This window comes from Lycorma delicatula, chromosome 1 (assembly GCF_047948215.1).
Source record: "Lycorma delicatula isolate Av1 chromosome 1, ASM4794821v1, whole genome shotgun sequence".
Taxonomy (NCBI): Eukaryota; Metazoa; Arthropoda; class Insecta; order Hemiptera; family Fulgoridae; genus Lycorma; species Lycorma delicatula.
Window position 1 is genome coordinate 16,461,698 of NC_134455.1, and position 15,034 is coordinate 16,476,731.

Below are 15,034 nucleotides of genomic sequence, written 5' to 3' on the forward strand. Positions count from 1 at the left end.
CCTAAGCTGATGACTTAACATCTGTATGCCTACAAATGCCCATGATGAGGTAGTGTGTGTATACGAAGAAATTGACAAAGCTATTAAACACATAAAAGGGGATGAAAATTTTATAATAGTTGAAGATTGGAATACAAGCATCAGCGAAAAGGCAAGTAAGGAAATATTATGGGTGAATACAGGCTGGACAAAACTAATGAAAGAGGTGATACTAAAGTATAATTTAGTTATTGTCAACATCCAGTTTAAAAATCATAATAGAAGAATACATATATGGAAAAAGCCAGATGATACTGCAAGGTATCAGATAGATTATATCAAGATTTAGAAATCAACTCCTCGACTGCAAAGCATATCCTGTAGAAGACTTTATAGTGACCATAATTTAGTAATAATGAAATATAGATTGGAGTTTAAAAACCTGAAGGTGTCAGATGAATCTGTGGAATTTAGAGAACTTTGAAGAAGAGGTGGTAAAAATTGAGTAGGACATCACAAGAGATCTGAGTAAAAACAATAAGGCAGAAAATATCGAAGAATGGGAGAATGTTAAAAAGGAAATTCTTTAATCAGCAGAAGCGAACTTAGATGGAACAAAGAACTAGTAGGAAATCTTGGATTTCAGGATATACTGCAGCTGATTGATGAACATAGAAAGTATAAGAATGCTAGTGATGAAGAAAGTAAGAGGAACTATCAACAATTAAAAATACCATAAACAGGAAGTGCAACTTAGCGAAAGAAGAATGGATTAAAAAAAGTGTTCAAAAGTGGAAAGAGAAATGATCATTGGTGAAATAGATGGAGCATACAGGAAAGTTGAAGGAGAATGTTGTGTTAAATAAAGATTGTGCATCGATTATTAATATGAAAGAAAAGGTCTAAGTGGGTGGAATATATTAAGTTATAAAGAGAAAATGAAATAGAAACTGGTTTTATGGAGGAAGAAGAGGAAGTCAAAAAGGATGAAAAGGGAGGTACAACTGAGATCAGAATTTAAAAGTGCATTTAAGAGATTTGAATGGCAGAAAAGAGCTCCTGGGATAGACAGGATACTGGCAGAACTACTGCGCAGTGCAGGTGAGGAAACTATAGATAGATTATACAAACTGGTGTGTAATATTCACAAAAGTCATGATACCAAAAAAAGCAGGAGCAAATAAATGCAAAAAATATAGAAAGATTAGCTTAACTACTCAAGCATCAAAAATCTTAATTCTGTACAGAAGAATTGAGAAGAGAGTGGAAGAAGGGTTTGGAGAAGACCAGTTTGGTTTCAGGTGAAGTATAGGGATAAGGAAAGCAATTTTAGCGCTTAGATTAATAGTAAAAGGAAGATAAAAGAAAAACAAACCAACATACATAGCATTTATAGACTTAGATAATGTAGATTGGAATAAAATCTAGAAATAAAAGAACAATTGCTAACATTTACAAGAACCAAACTGCAACTGTAATAATCAAAGAACATAAGAAAGAAGCCATAATAAAAAAGGGAGTCTGACAAGATGTTCCCTATCCCCATTACTTTTTAATCTTTACTTATAACTAGCAGTTAATGATATTAAAGAACAATTTATATCCGGAGTAACAATGCAAGGTGAAAAGATAAAGATGCTACGATTTGCTGATGATACAATAATTCTAGCTGAGAGTAAAAAAGATTTAGTAGAAACAACTAATGGTATGGATGAAGTCCTACGCAAAAACTACTGCATGAAAATAAACAAGAACTAATTAAAAGTGATGAAATGTAGTAGAAATAATGTAGATGGACCACTGAATTTAAAAATAGGTAGAGAGAAAAGATGATGGTAGAAGAATTTTGTTATTTAGCAAGTAGAATTACTAAAGTTGAACAAAGCAAGAGCGATATATAAAATGCCAAATAGCACAAGCAGAATGAGCTTTCAATCAGAAATATAATTTGCTTACATTAAAAATTTAATTTAAACATCAGGAAAACTGTTTGAAAGTATTTTTTTGGAGCGTAGCTTTATATGGAAGTGAAACTTTTGAAATGAAGATTAGGAAGATTAGGAGGTTTTGAAATGTGGTGCTATACAAGAATGTTAAAAATCAGATGGGTGGATAAAGAAACAAATGAAAGGGTGTTGTGGAAAATTGATGAAGAAAGAAGCATTTGGAAAAATATAGCTAAAAGAAGACCAGCCTTAAGAGCCACATATTAATGCATCCTGAATAGTTGCTTTGATATTGGAGGGACAACAGGTAGATGGGAAAAATGCAGGCAGGCAACGTTTGGAATATGTAAAACCAATTGTTAGGGATGTAGGATGTAGGGGGTGTATTATTCAATCAAGACTGGCACTAGAGTTAAACAGAAAAAATACATTTATTTCTATATTTCTGATGGCCTTAGTTCAACATTGGTTAGTGAGGGTTGATAGTAAGTTAGCAAGGGTTAGTAATTTGGTAGTTGCATTTATAATTCAGTGAAACAGCTTGATAAGTTGAAATTTAAGAAATTTTATACATAATATGTTTGAAAACAACACTTTTATAAACACGATTAAATGTTGAAGGATTTTTTTTCTGCACTGTGAGTAATTGTTTTCTGTAAAAATTACATGACTTACATAACAAAAACTATAATAAAACACAACCTCTAATCAAAAATACAAAAGACGTAATATCATGCATTTTGTGCAGTTTACTTCTGTGAGCTAGTCAGGCTGGTGACCTTGAGCTGAGCAGATGTGTCTGGTTCTTTGTTGTTATTGTGTGTGTCACCTTTTAATGATTGGGAACAATGTCTTTCTCTGTACTCAGAATGGTATTAAAAGCAATTATTTCTTGTTGAATACGTCTTCTTTAAGCCCTGTGAGTACACACAGACAATGAAAAACCAGTTTTCCATGAATATTGTTCCTAATCAGCATAAGAGTGCTAATCGAGAAATTTAAGGAGACAAGGTCAGTAAACTACCGTAAAGCAAAGTGGTAGATGAGAACCCAATGAAGAAAAATTGAAGAGATCAGGCTGCTATGCAAAATAGCCTTAATTTTAAAGGGCATGTAAAAGTTGGCCCATCCAGAAAACATGTAACTGCATACAAGACAGCTCTCATAAGAAGATCATCAGTTCTCATCAAATATAAAGTAGTAACAGTTCAAAAGTTATTAGGCACTGCTGAATGGTTTCAGCAGTTTCTAATGGACAATTCTGATGATTTCAGCTATGTTTTCAATGAGGTATAGTTCTGCAAGCACAGAATTTATGGTCAGCCAACAACCCACATGCCATACCTGCATGAAATCCCCTACATGACCAGAAATTTGGGTGTGGATTGCAATATTCAGGAGAAGAATAGTTGGCCCAATATTCTTTACAGAAACAATAAATTCATCCTGTTATTGTGAAATCATTCACCAGTTTATTGAAGAACTAAACTAAAGCAAAATTAACAATGCTTAGATGGCGTAATAATCAACAAGACAGCACATACTGACTGCTAGGCAGTCCATGAAATTACTACAAGTTTTTTGGAATGGCTTATGGCCATCTGGTTCTCTAGAATTAAGTCTACCATATTTTTACTTCTGGGGTTGTGCAATTAATGTTTATCGAGGAAATCCCCACAGCCACCAGGAACTTCAAACTTCCACCAGCAACTTGTGAAGAGTCTTCAACAAAAAAAAAGTAAACTCTTGCAAATATGTCCAGATCTTCTTGGGGACCATTTCCAACAACTACTGTAGGGGAAAGTCAATGTTAATATTGTTGTACTAATATATATCATATATAGTACTTATTATTTGTTAGTTTTCTATTAATTGTACATTTCAAGTATTTTTGTGTAAATTTCATTTCTGTTCATAAGTAAATTGAACAAATGCATCACACAATTTTTGTATAGGAAAAAATTTCATTAACTTGTAAATTGTTTTTGCATTACAACAGTAATCAACTAAAAAAAAATTGAATGCAAAATAATTCAAAAATAAAAATTGTTTCATACGAATAAATAAAAATACATGAATATATGGGTAAAATAACTACTGCACAAATACTTTCAAAAGAATAACACTAAGTAAAGGAATGTTGAATGTTATCATAAGTAGTTGCCCTTAGAAAAAAGATGTCAGTTCATGTCATTCAACAAAGTACAGCAAAAATATAAATAAAATTAAAATAACAAAAATATAAAATTAAAGCCAGTAAATACCAAGAACGGTCACTTTTTCTGGGATAAAAAAAGATTAATTTTAATTAAATTTTGATTCTACAATTAAAATACACCAATTAAAAATAATTATTTCAAATTTCTTTAAAACATACCTGAATTTATCAACTAGTACTTTAGCATCATCTAACTGCGTTGATGTAACAAATATATTTAGGGGATTAGTTGTATTAAAAAAATACTGAGCTCTTCCCCAATAAGTATTTTGATCCCATCTTGGCTCATCAAGATTAATTCTGTCCATACTACTGCAATAAATCAAATAAAAATAAGTAAAAAACTAAAGCATTTACTACAACTTTTGTAATTCATTTAAAAGAAACTAGTATATCATTTAGAAATCAAATGAATTCTACTGTGAATGAAATTGATGTCGATTAAAAAAATAATTTGCACCAAAAAAAAAAATAAACACCTGAGAATTTGAAATGTTAACAAAAAGTATTCACAAGTTTGTTTGAAAAAAAAATAATCATAAAAATACTGCTTATTAGTTAATTTTTAAAATAAACATTGCAATAAGAATAACATACTACAGCAATAAATAAATAAACAGAAGAATAATAAAACATTAACATTCATACACAAACAAGAATTGTTATAAGATTAATTTTTCAAAGATAATTGAGATTATTATACTGTATTACTACATTTTAATTTTCATAAGTAATTGGCTGCAGTTAACTGGTTTGTAAAAGTTAACATAACCAAAACAATCATATTTAAGTTAACATAACCAAAACAATCACTTAAATAATCATATTTAAGTGATTTAAGGTTCTGGAGCTTGAAATATGTAAGAAATTTTATACAACACGTATGTCCGAAAACGCTTTGTTATTGAATTACGGCATGCAAATAATTTCGCCCGTATTCTATTTCCCGGTGAATGTGGTCATACTAAATTTTTTAAGGAGTTATATAAGAGATAAACATAATGGTTTCTTATATTTTATGACCCGAAAAATCAAAAGCAGATCCCAGAACAGTATCCCTCAGTTTTCATGATATCAAACATAATACAGAAAAATTTTTATACAAATTAAAACCCATTAAAGATTATTTAATTCTGAGAAAATTTATCAGTTTTTGCTTTTGATAAACCAAAACAGAAAGACGTTATGAATTTATAAAAGTTAAAACAGGTGTTTTTTGTACAGTAAATTTAGATCTTTGAAAGTTAAAAATACTTTACTTTTAAAAAAATATTTATTGTGGTTTTATAATAAGTGTTCGAAAATTACCATTGACATCGATGAGCTTAGTCTCCTTACATTTTTTGTCACGTTTCTTGATGGGGACAGCAGCGATAAGTTTCATCACGTGTGTCTACTTTTTGCTTGTATACCTCGCATTTCATCTAATTCCATAACCAGTAATATAAGGGAGTAAAGTCCAGTAACATTGGTGGACAATTTTCCGGTCTGCTGCATTAATTCCAATTCAATTATCAGTAGGATTTTTCATCTAAGAATTTTTTTACACCATTCGTGAAATGTCTGGTGCTCAATCAAGTTGATAGTTCAACGTCGATCGTTTCGTCGATGAAAAAGTTTTAAACACTTGAAATTCATAATTTAAAAATTCCATATATATTCTCTTCCCGTGACACGATGGATATTATTAATGCCACACCAAACGTTCACCGAAAATCGTTGCAGGAAAGTTGATTCAATTTACAGTATGTAGGTTTTATTCAGACCACCATTGTAAATTCTGTGTTATTCCCCTATGGGTAAGTAGCTTCGTCCAAAAATAGTATTAACGGAATTAAGCAGTCATTATTTTTAACATTATTCTGGCACGACAACAAAGCTGGAGGTGTTGAACTTTCTGAACAAAAGGTACAGCCGTAAGCAAGTTGTCATCTGTAACTGTACTTTGTGGAATGTTGAGTCGTGTAGAAATTCTTCGCGTGATCATTGTTAGAATTAAGCTATACTACCTAAAGCATATATTTTCATAACTATGTACAGATTGCGTCAGACAGAACATGAGAAAACGGAAAGTGAACCATTCTCACGAAAATTTAAAATGCTACAAAATTCTTAACGGTTTTAGAACTACTCGTCCAGGATATCTATGCTGTTCTTCCACCGCAGCTGAAGAACTTCCATCACAAAAATCGTACCCAAAAACAATATCAGCATATTCTGCATAAGTCAACGACACGGCATTTTTCAAACCAAAAAATTCAAAATAGAATTTCACGTTTTTAAATTCAGATTCTATTGAAAAAATGCAGATTCAGTTTACAACAAACAAAAAAAACAAACTACGTAACTTTATTCTCAAAAATAATTAAAACAATAAAAATTGTGTCTATACTAAACACCCACACGTTTGTTATTAACACAACCACAATTATATGACAAAAATAAGTAGTATTCAAATTATTTGAGTTTAGCATGTAGTTATGACAATTAATTCGCAAAAGTCAAGATTTATTGTACCAAAAACAACTGTTTTTGATGTTTACATTCATAACATTTTCTGTTAACTTTTCTTCTGTTTTGTTTTTAATAAGTTAATTTTTTTTGTTTTTCCTAGACTTTATCATAGCAATTTTCTTAAAATTAGATTTTCTTCAAGTATTGCTAATAAAATTTACACATTTATTGGTCATTTAACAAAGTTATTGTACTTCAAACTTAAAAAACGTGTTTTTCGTCATCGAATTTTTCTATTACTTTAGACAAGAAAACTATGGGAGGTTTTCAAGTTTACCCTTGTAAAATGCCTTAAAAATTTAGTATAATATTTCAGTATAATCTCATTTCACAGGGAGAACTGAAATCCGGACGAAATTTATCGCTAGCCATAACTCGATAAAGCGTTCTTCCTTATTTCAAGCTCTAGATCAGTTCCCAAATTTTTTTTACTCCTGAATCACTCAGAATAATAGTCATAAAAACATAAACCAAGCATTATTTCCAGATCCAAATTAAATATTTATAAGTCAAAAGGAGTAAAAATATACAATACTCTTTTATATTAATAAAAACCGAATCTAGAGTTATTTAGGCTACAAATTTTAAAAAAAAAACTTGTTTTTCCAAAGATGATACAAGTCCTGTTAACATTTTCTTAACATTTCTTCAACATTATTAAATTATTAATTTATCAAGAATTATCTTAAGGATTTACCTATATTATAGAAAGATAATTTTGTAGAAATGTTTATTCTTGATTTGAAGCAAAAGTTGAGTTGTTTAGTGTTGAAGAGCAGACAAAAGCTTGTTTATATTTTCACCTATGACAGAATTTTTAGAAATCAATTTGGTAATAAGACAAATTAGAAAATGAACAGTTGTCATGAGTCGGTAAATCATTAAAATCTGAAAATAAAAGATTTAAAATCTAAAAATAAAAGATTTAAAATCTAAAAATAAAAGATTTAAAACTGCAACATGTAAAACTCCAGAATTAGCCTTAAAGCTGTATCTGTATGTGTTTAGTAACTTTGTTGTATGATAATGATTGTAATTTTGATAATGATTTGTAATGTAGTTGTTTTCAAAATTACAAACATTACATTGCATTACATACATTATTTGTTTTTAGTTCTGGATAATGCAAAAAGGAAGGAAAATTAATGCAAAATAAAATTAATGTTTTTAAAATGTTTTTTTCAGTTCTAGTCATGGTGATTTAATGATTATTACTAAGCATAGGAATGGTATTTTATCAAACTGAAATTTTCTTTTGCTTTAAGAAAATGAGCAGAAAAAATTGAAATCTCTGAAAATCTGTAATTTAAATTTTTTAAACAGGAAATATGGTAATTGGTTTGGTAATGTAAAAATAGTACTAAAATTCAATACCAAACAATTCATTCATTATTTCAAATATAGTTGTAATAAATAAAATTGAAAATTACCTTATATTTTTAATTTTATTGTAGTTACTTCTTTTGATTCAGTTTCTTAACTAAACCATAACGAAAGTTACAAAAAAACTAAGTAAGGCATTGAAACTGTTAAAAAGAAAATACTTCCTATGATGTAAATAAATCAAAAGTTTGGAATAAGTAGTAACACTACACTATACCAGCAAGATAACCTGAATTGAACACAAGGCTAAAATTATTATGACAATTATCAATAATTGAGGCTGATTTATAGCTAATAATGCTAGAGTCTTTAACGATTTGTATTACTGACATCATTAGGAAGTTTTGCTCTATTTAAATTGGTAGTCAATTCTTGATTTGATAACAATGATCTGCCTTAAATATACATACTACAATATTATTTAGGAAGATATTTTAGTTAAAGAATTCTAGACAACAGAACTGCTCTAACTTTTATACAGTTTTTTGAAGAAAATTTGTTAGTTATGTGTTATGGGTATTCTAATAAAACATTCTTATTATTGCCAACATTTCTTTTATAGGTTGCAGTAATTGTAAATAATATAAAAATCCATTTGTATTATCTCCAAAATAAACTGTGTGTATATCAAACAAGTTCCTAATCTCAAGAACATACACTTCCTTTTTGCTTACTCACAACTAAATTTTCAAGCATATTTTTTCATCTATTTATAAAAGGAAATAATTTTAACAATATAGATTTGATACACATCAAGTTTTTTTTTAATAATTAAGGAATTTTACACAACTTGTGAAAATAACTATTTGTGGGGTTTATATAATTCTGCCAGTGTTTTTATGTTATCAGTCAATCTGTTCTAAAGAATGGATGCTCTGAGTTTGTATAAAAAATATTTTTTTAACTGTTTTTACTTTAGAATACAGAAAATTATTACTATATACTATTTGATTGCTAATTCATAACAAATTAAAACCACAAAAGTTTAGTAAGAAAAATGTCTGTTGCAGAATGGATTAAATTTGAATTTCTTGGTATTACACAGAATAACAGACATGGATGTAATTAACAATATAAACTTATAAGCTCCTTTTTTATAAATAAGATTGTATATATTGATTTGTAGGATGAATCATTTTGTGGCCAGTAATTATGTACATTCATAAAATTATTCACTCTGGTTGAAAGAATCCATTTACTTTTATATCTTATTGATTTTTTTTTCATTATGCCATTTATCACAATTCACTGTAGCTTTAAATTAAACAGAGAATTAAAAAAAATTGTTTTTATATAATTTGTATTTGATTTCCTCTCCTAGGAAGTACAGAACCTCTTGGTGGGGGCTTGCTTGCTTTGTTGATCCTGTCAGCTATGTCAGCAGTAGCTTAGCTACTTGTAAGGCCTCCTATCTAATAAGGTTGAAGGTTAGAAGCCAGAAAAAGAGTATTTCACAGAAGCATCTGTTCCTCATGTTAGGAGCAACTTGATCTAAAAGCAGAAAGCAACTGAATACCAGCAATTCTCCAAGAATTTGTAAAATGTAAACATGGTAAGTTGTGGCAATTATTTGGTAGAAAATACCGATGGAAATAAGACAGGAATGGGTAACTGAATGTTAGCAGGCAAGGGTTAATAACTTCTGAAACCAGATGAATTAAAAAATTTTAAAAGAGGTGAAAATAAACAATTAAGAAATTGAGACAAGTAAAAAGAAATGTTAAAGAAAGATGAGGTTAATAATGGTTTAGTATTGCATGTTAAGGGGGAAAAATTAAGAAATACATAGAAATCATTTTAAACAAAGGATACCAAAAATTGTATAAAGAAAGGTAATTAGTAATGATTGGATAATTGCAGTCAGGATAGGAATGAACTTTGTAGATTTACTTTTAATATAATGCATATGCCAACTAGTTAGTACAAATGTGATGAGATTGAATTGAGAAAATTATAGAAGAGGTAAAGAATGTTGTAGAATAATGAGAGACTGGAATGCCAGTGCAGGGAAAGGACAAGAATAAGTTGCATGAAAAGTATGACTGGGCCCACAGAATGAAAGTGGAAGTAAGCGTACACATGGAAATTACTGGGAGAGAAAAAGCCTATCAATTTACTATTAATTGCAAAAGAAAAATTCAAACATTCAATAAAGGCATGTGCTATAAAAAAGGCACATCAATTTGCAAGAGCCAACATAAATAATAATCACATACCTCAAATAGCACAAATAAAAGTCACTGAGTTAAAAGGATGAAGAAACTAAATGGAATTTGGAATAATAATTGAAAAGAAGTTCATGCAAGAGATAGTTCAAATAATGAAGAGAAGAAATGTAGAACAGTGCAAATGAATTTTTGGGTGAATATTGAAGGCTATAAAACAGTAGTGGAAACTAACAGTTGACTTTATTAGTGAAAGAAGAGTAATGAAAACAGGGTTACTGGAGAGATGGTAAAAGAAAGTAACACTGAATAAATAAATACAAGAATAGGAAGGATGAAGAAGGTAAGGATTTCTACAAAAAATTTAAGTCAACAGAAACAAACAAAACATCAACAAATATTTTTTATCAACTGTATAATTTTATAACAATTTTATAGTATATAAAATATATACATAAATTATATACAATATATGTGTATAATTGTTTTATAGACTATAGTATTAATGAAAACAATTATAATTTTTCCCTTAAGTGAATTAGAAATAAAAAACTATCACGTTTTTGGCACTGATACTTCATGTATATTTTTTTGTTTCAAAATGCGCCTTCAGCTCTTCCTAAGTATCCAGAATGTGGCCATGCATGATTCAAACAGAATGTGAATAACATGGTTCAGATATTGGAAAATCTACATGTAAGATGTGAGGTAATTTTTAATTTTAACTAACATCATTTTAACAAAAATGATGATCAAATAACTCAATCAATCAATCAATTGTTATTTATGTTGGCTCCTGCCAACTTATGTGCCTTTTTTTATCGCATGTCTGTATTTTTCTTTTGCAATTAATGATGCCTCCGTATTGACACATACTGGAGATGACAACCTGAATCGAACTGAAGAAAAGATGAGGAAAGCTAGTGGAAACATTTTAACGTAAATAAAAGATTACTTATTGGTGTACTATCTACATTCAAGACCAAAGTTACAGAGATATTACATAATATGTTTACATTACCTTAATACTTTACCTTTTCAATTGTGTTATAATTCTTATGACAATTGAAAATCCACTTTTATGAACAACCTTTATTTCCAGACAGCATTTTTTAATGATTAAAATCATCAGCTTCAGCACTCCATCCACACTTCATGCTTGTTCCAAATATTAGAATATTATAATTATGTCTAAATTTTTGCTTTAATCTCAAACACTGCGGAGAAAGAGTTTCTCTGCTTGATTAATTAACACTAGTTGATTAATCATAAGATTTGATCAGAAGAAGCCTTCTATGACAATCTTAACAAAGAAGCTGAGAGGAGATTTACATTATCTTAATGATTATCTTTATATTATATTTTATATTTATAAAATTTAATTTTACATTTTCAATAAGTTTATGGCTCTAAATCATATGCGAAAGAACAGATTTATCATTATTTAACAGAACAATTATGATGTATTAAGATGTAATTTGCTGAGCTATTTATTATTTTTATTTACTAACAATGCATAATATATGTTTTATTGAAACTATTACTTTTTACTGAAATATTACTTACAAAAACAATTACAGACTTCAAAACCAGATTTATTTAAGTATTTGTTTGGACTTCAAGATATTATGACTGCTAACAACACTGAACAAAACAGACATATACACATATAAGTTGCACTATTCAAAATTTAAATTACTTGTATAAACATTTAATAACAATCATATAACTGTAATATTAATAATATTTAACTTACACAATCACATGAATCAAAGATCATATACTCACAAAATAATGGCAAATCTACTATCTAAGGTCAATGGTCAAACAATTATAGTTCATGTTTCCAAATAGTTAAAAATTATGAGCGATAATTTGAATTACAATTATTAATATAATAGTATCATTTAAAATTAGGTAAAGTATGTAGATTAGTCCTACCTACTTATAATTAAGATATTTGAAAAATAATTAAAAATTAATTGCTCTACTACTTACAATATAAAAAAAAGCTTGAGTCATAAGTTGAATATCACTGTAGTTTAGAACATAACTGCCATTTATCACAGTTCCTTGAATATTTTCACATATATGTTACAAACTTTATTACCCAGTTATAAATTAAATAGTATTAACAAACAATTGTGAGATTAATTAAGAGCAAAAAATTATGTTTTTTTAAAGTAAAATAAAAGCAAATTTTTGAATAATTATCTCAAGTTAATTATCTTTTACATTACTCAATAAAAATATTCATTATAAAAACTACTTCTCATGGTAATTATTTACCTCACACAGTTTTATAATTACTAATTTTATTCTGAAAACTACGAAATAAGTGAATAATCACCTATCAGTATTCCTTTTACCTATTAGCTATTAATATGTAGTTACCACACTTAATATATTCAGTTAAGTAAAAAATAAATTGTTTAATATATTGTTTATTATTTTGTTTTAGTAGTTTTCCTACCAATTTCCATTTAGCTTCTGCAGATCAATGTCAGCAGAAAATTTAAACTTTCAAGATTTTCTGTTACCCATGACTAATATCAAATAAGATCACTACTATAGTAACTAAAACTCCCAGCTGCTCCTTTGCTTCAATCTTACATCAAAAGATAATTAAAATTGCTTGTTATCTGAAAGTACAGAAATGATTAATTCATTACTTTTTGATTTTCTTTTTAAAAAGAGCTATCTTAGTAGATTTTTTCCTTTAACGAATTTATGCATTCACAAGGGATGTTGACTTATTTAACTAGGATGAAATTATTTCAAGAATTACCTTTTGAAAAAATTATAACAAACAAACTGGTAAGCACACTATAAACTACGATCATCGTTTTAAGAAACAAAAAGAGTTTTATTGAGTTCTAACCAGAATATGTCCCACCAAGTGGTAAACTATATCTAAATCTTTGTTCAGGTGAGGTATTTTAACACTCTAATTTAAGGCAAAGCAATAACTTCTTAGACTGATTCAGGATCAGTATATGGAGTTCCATGCTTTCTTCTTAATCAGAAAGTGATAAATTATTAGGCTAGTGTAATTCTTAATCAAACCCTAACTTTTGGATAAATCAAGTATAATACAAAGTATTCAATAAGTAATCATCCATCTGTTAATCAAGATTTCCAGTAATAAAAAATCAACTTAACCCAGAAAATTTCTAAACCCAGAGTTTAGAAATAATTTATTCAAAATTTTGTATTACTTTAGTATGCAGATTACAATCATCATGAGGTCTACTACTACATTACATGTAGGTCTGCCAAACCGTTTGTATATATAATTTGTTTAAAGTAATTAGGCAAGGTTAGAAAGCAAAGCGAACACTAGGTTAAGTTTAATAGTTATGTTGATATTGTACAAAGTTCAATATATGGAAATGGTGTTACCTAACCAGACTTAACTCTCTAACTTCATCTAATTAACATTAAATAGCTTACCATTTAAAATAAATTAGGATGCTAACAGATCAGGAAAAATAAAGGCCTGAGGAACCACTGGAATACCTTTTTTCATAAAAAACTGGTAGATGGAAATTGCCATTGGACAGGGGGCACTGTCATGGTTAAGGAACCAAGTGTTTGAAATGTCTGTGCGTCATGAATCACCCTTTTTCCAAGCCTTTCAAGGGCTTCTTTATAAAATCTTGGTTGACAGTTTGTTCTTGGGGTACAAGTTCTGTGTGAACAATCCCCCTACTGTCAAAAAAAAAAAAAACAAATCAGCATGGACTTGATGTTAAGTGTTAAGTGTGCCACTCTTTACTTTTGATGCTTCTGGCTCGTACTTGAAAAATGCATGATCGATTATCATTGATCACATAACAAAAGAAACCTGGGCCATTCTAGATTCCATTGAGAAGGTTCAAAGCATACAATCTTTAAATTTTTTTTCTCTTTCACAGAAAGGTTTGACACCAACTTGGCAAACATCTTTCTCATGCCCAAATCTTTAGTCAAAATCTGATCAAATTTAACTCAATACTCAATGTTAGTTGATCATCTGACCTCACAAGAGGTCACATTCTTTCCTCATTTTCACTCTTTCCACATATTCATCACTTGTCAATGTTGACTTTACTGAGCAAGGTTGATCTTACATTGCTTCCCAGCCCCAAAAAATGATTTTTGTCATCAAAATACTTGTTCTCTAGATAAGGAATGTTCCCCAAAGGCTCATTACAACTTTCATAAGTCAAACTCACAGATTCACTAAGTTTAACAAAATTTGATGACACACCATTGCTCCAAATTTTGTTCCATTTTTGTAAAGCACTAGAAAAATACAGCTTCACTTATCACGCTTTCATGCTCTCTAGTGTCGCATAGTTACCACATGAGGTTGAAACTTTCACTGAACATCTGAGAGTGGCTGATGCACAAGCTATGTGAAGGAGGAGCATGCATCATTACCAGATCATCACTCCCAGTATTGCCAGTCTCATTACTTTTCTGCCACACCTTGCAATTGTATGTATCTGAAAAGATTAACAAATTCAATTGTTCTTACCTTTAATAAAAGTGCTGTTTTCACTATCAGGTAGAATATGGTATTACCATTAGAGCACACACTAAAGTTAAAATCGTATAAAAAAAATGATAAAATCCAGATTAGGTAGCCTCAGTACCTTTATGTGACACATTGAATGTTTTTTATTTTTTGAATTTGATAAAAAAAACACACATTTTTGTATAAGTTAAAATACCATTTTCCATTTCTCATGCAATGGACCAGTTAACAATAAAGTACTTATTTCATCTTTATGATCATTATTATTATTCATAGCATTCAGATTTTTTCCTGAAACTATCATCAA

At 29.1% G+C, this 15,034-nt stretch overlaps 1 protein-coding gene across 4 annotated transcripts in view; it reads right to left on the bottom strand.

Annotated features, from left to right (window-relative positions):
- LOC142329117 (sideroflexin-1-like) overlaps positions 1-12,309 on the bottom strand; it is a 37,638-nt gene extending 25,329 nt beyond the window's left edge. The window contains exons 1-3 of one of the 4 annotated variants that reach the window (XM_075373567.1): positions 12,204-12,309; positions 7,355-7,460; positions 4,303-4,455 (exon numbers count right to left, since the gene is read on the bottom strand). In XM_075373567.1, coding sequence (XP_075229682.1) covers positions 4,303-4,451 — 149 coding nt within the window. In that variant the 5' untranslated portion in view covers positions 4,452-4,455; positions 7,355-7,460; positions 12,204-12,309. Of the gene's footprint in view, positions 1-4,302; positions 4,456-7,354; positions 7,461-8,087; positions 8,219-11,771; positions 11,941-12,203 lie in introns of those variants that run through there. The other 3 variants (XM_075373483.1, XM_075373636.1, XM_075373717.1) reach the window with 3 other exon arrangements.
- Positions 12,310-15,034: the final 2,725 nt, after the last annotated feature.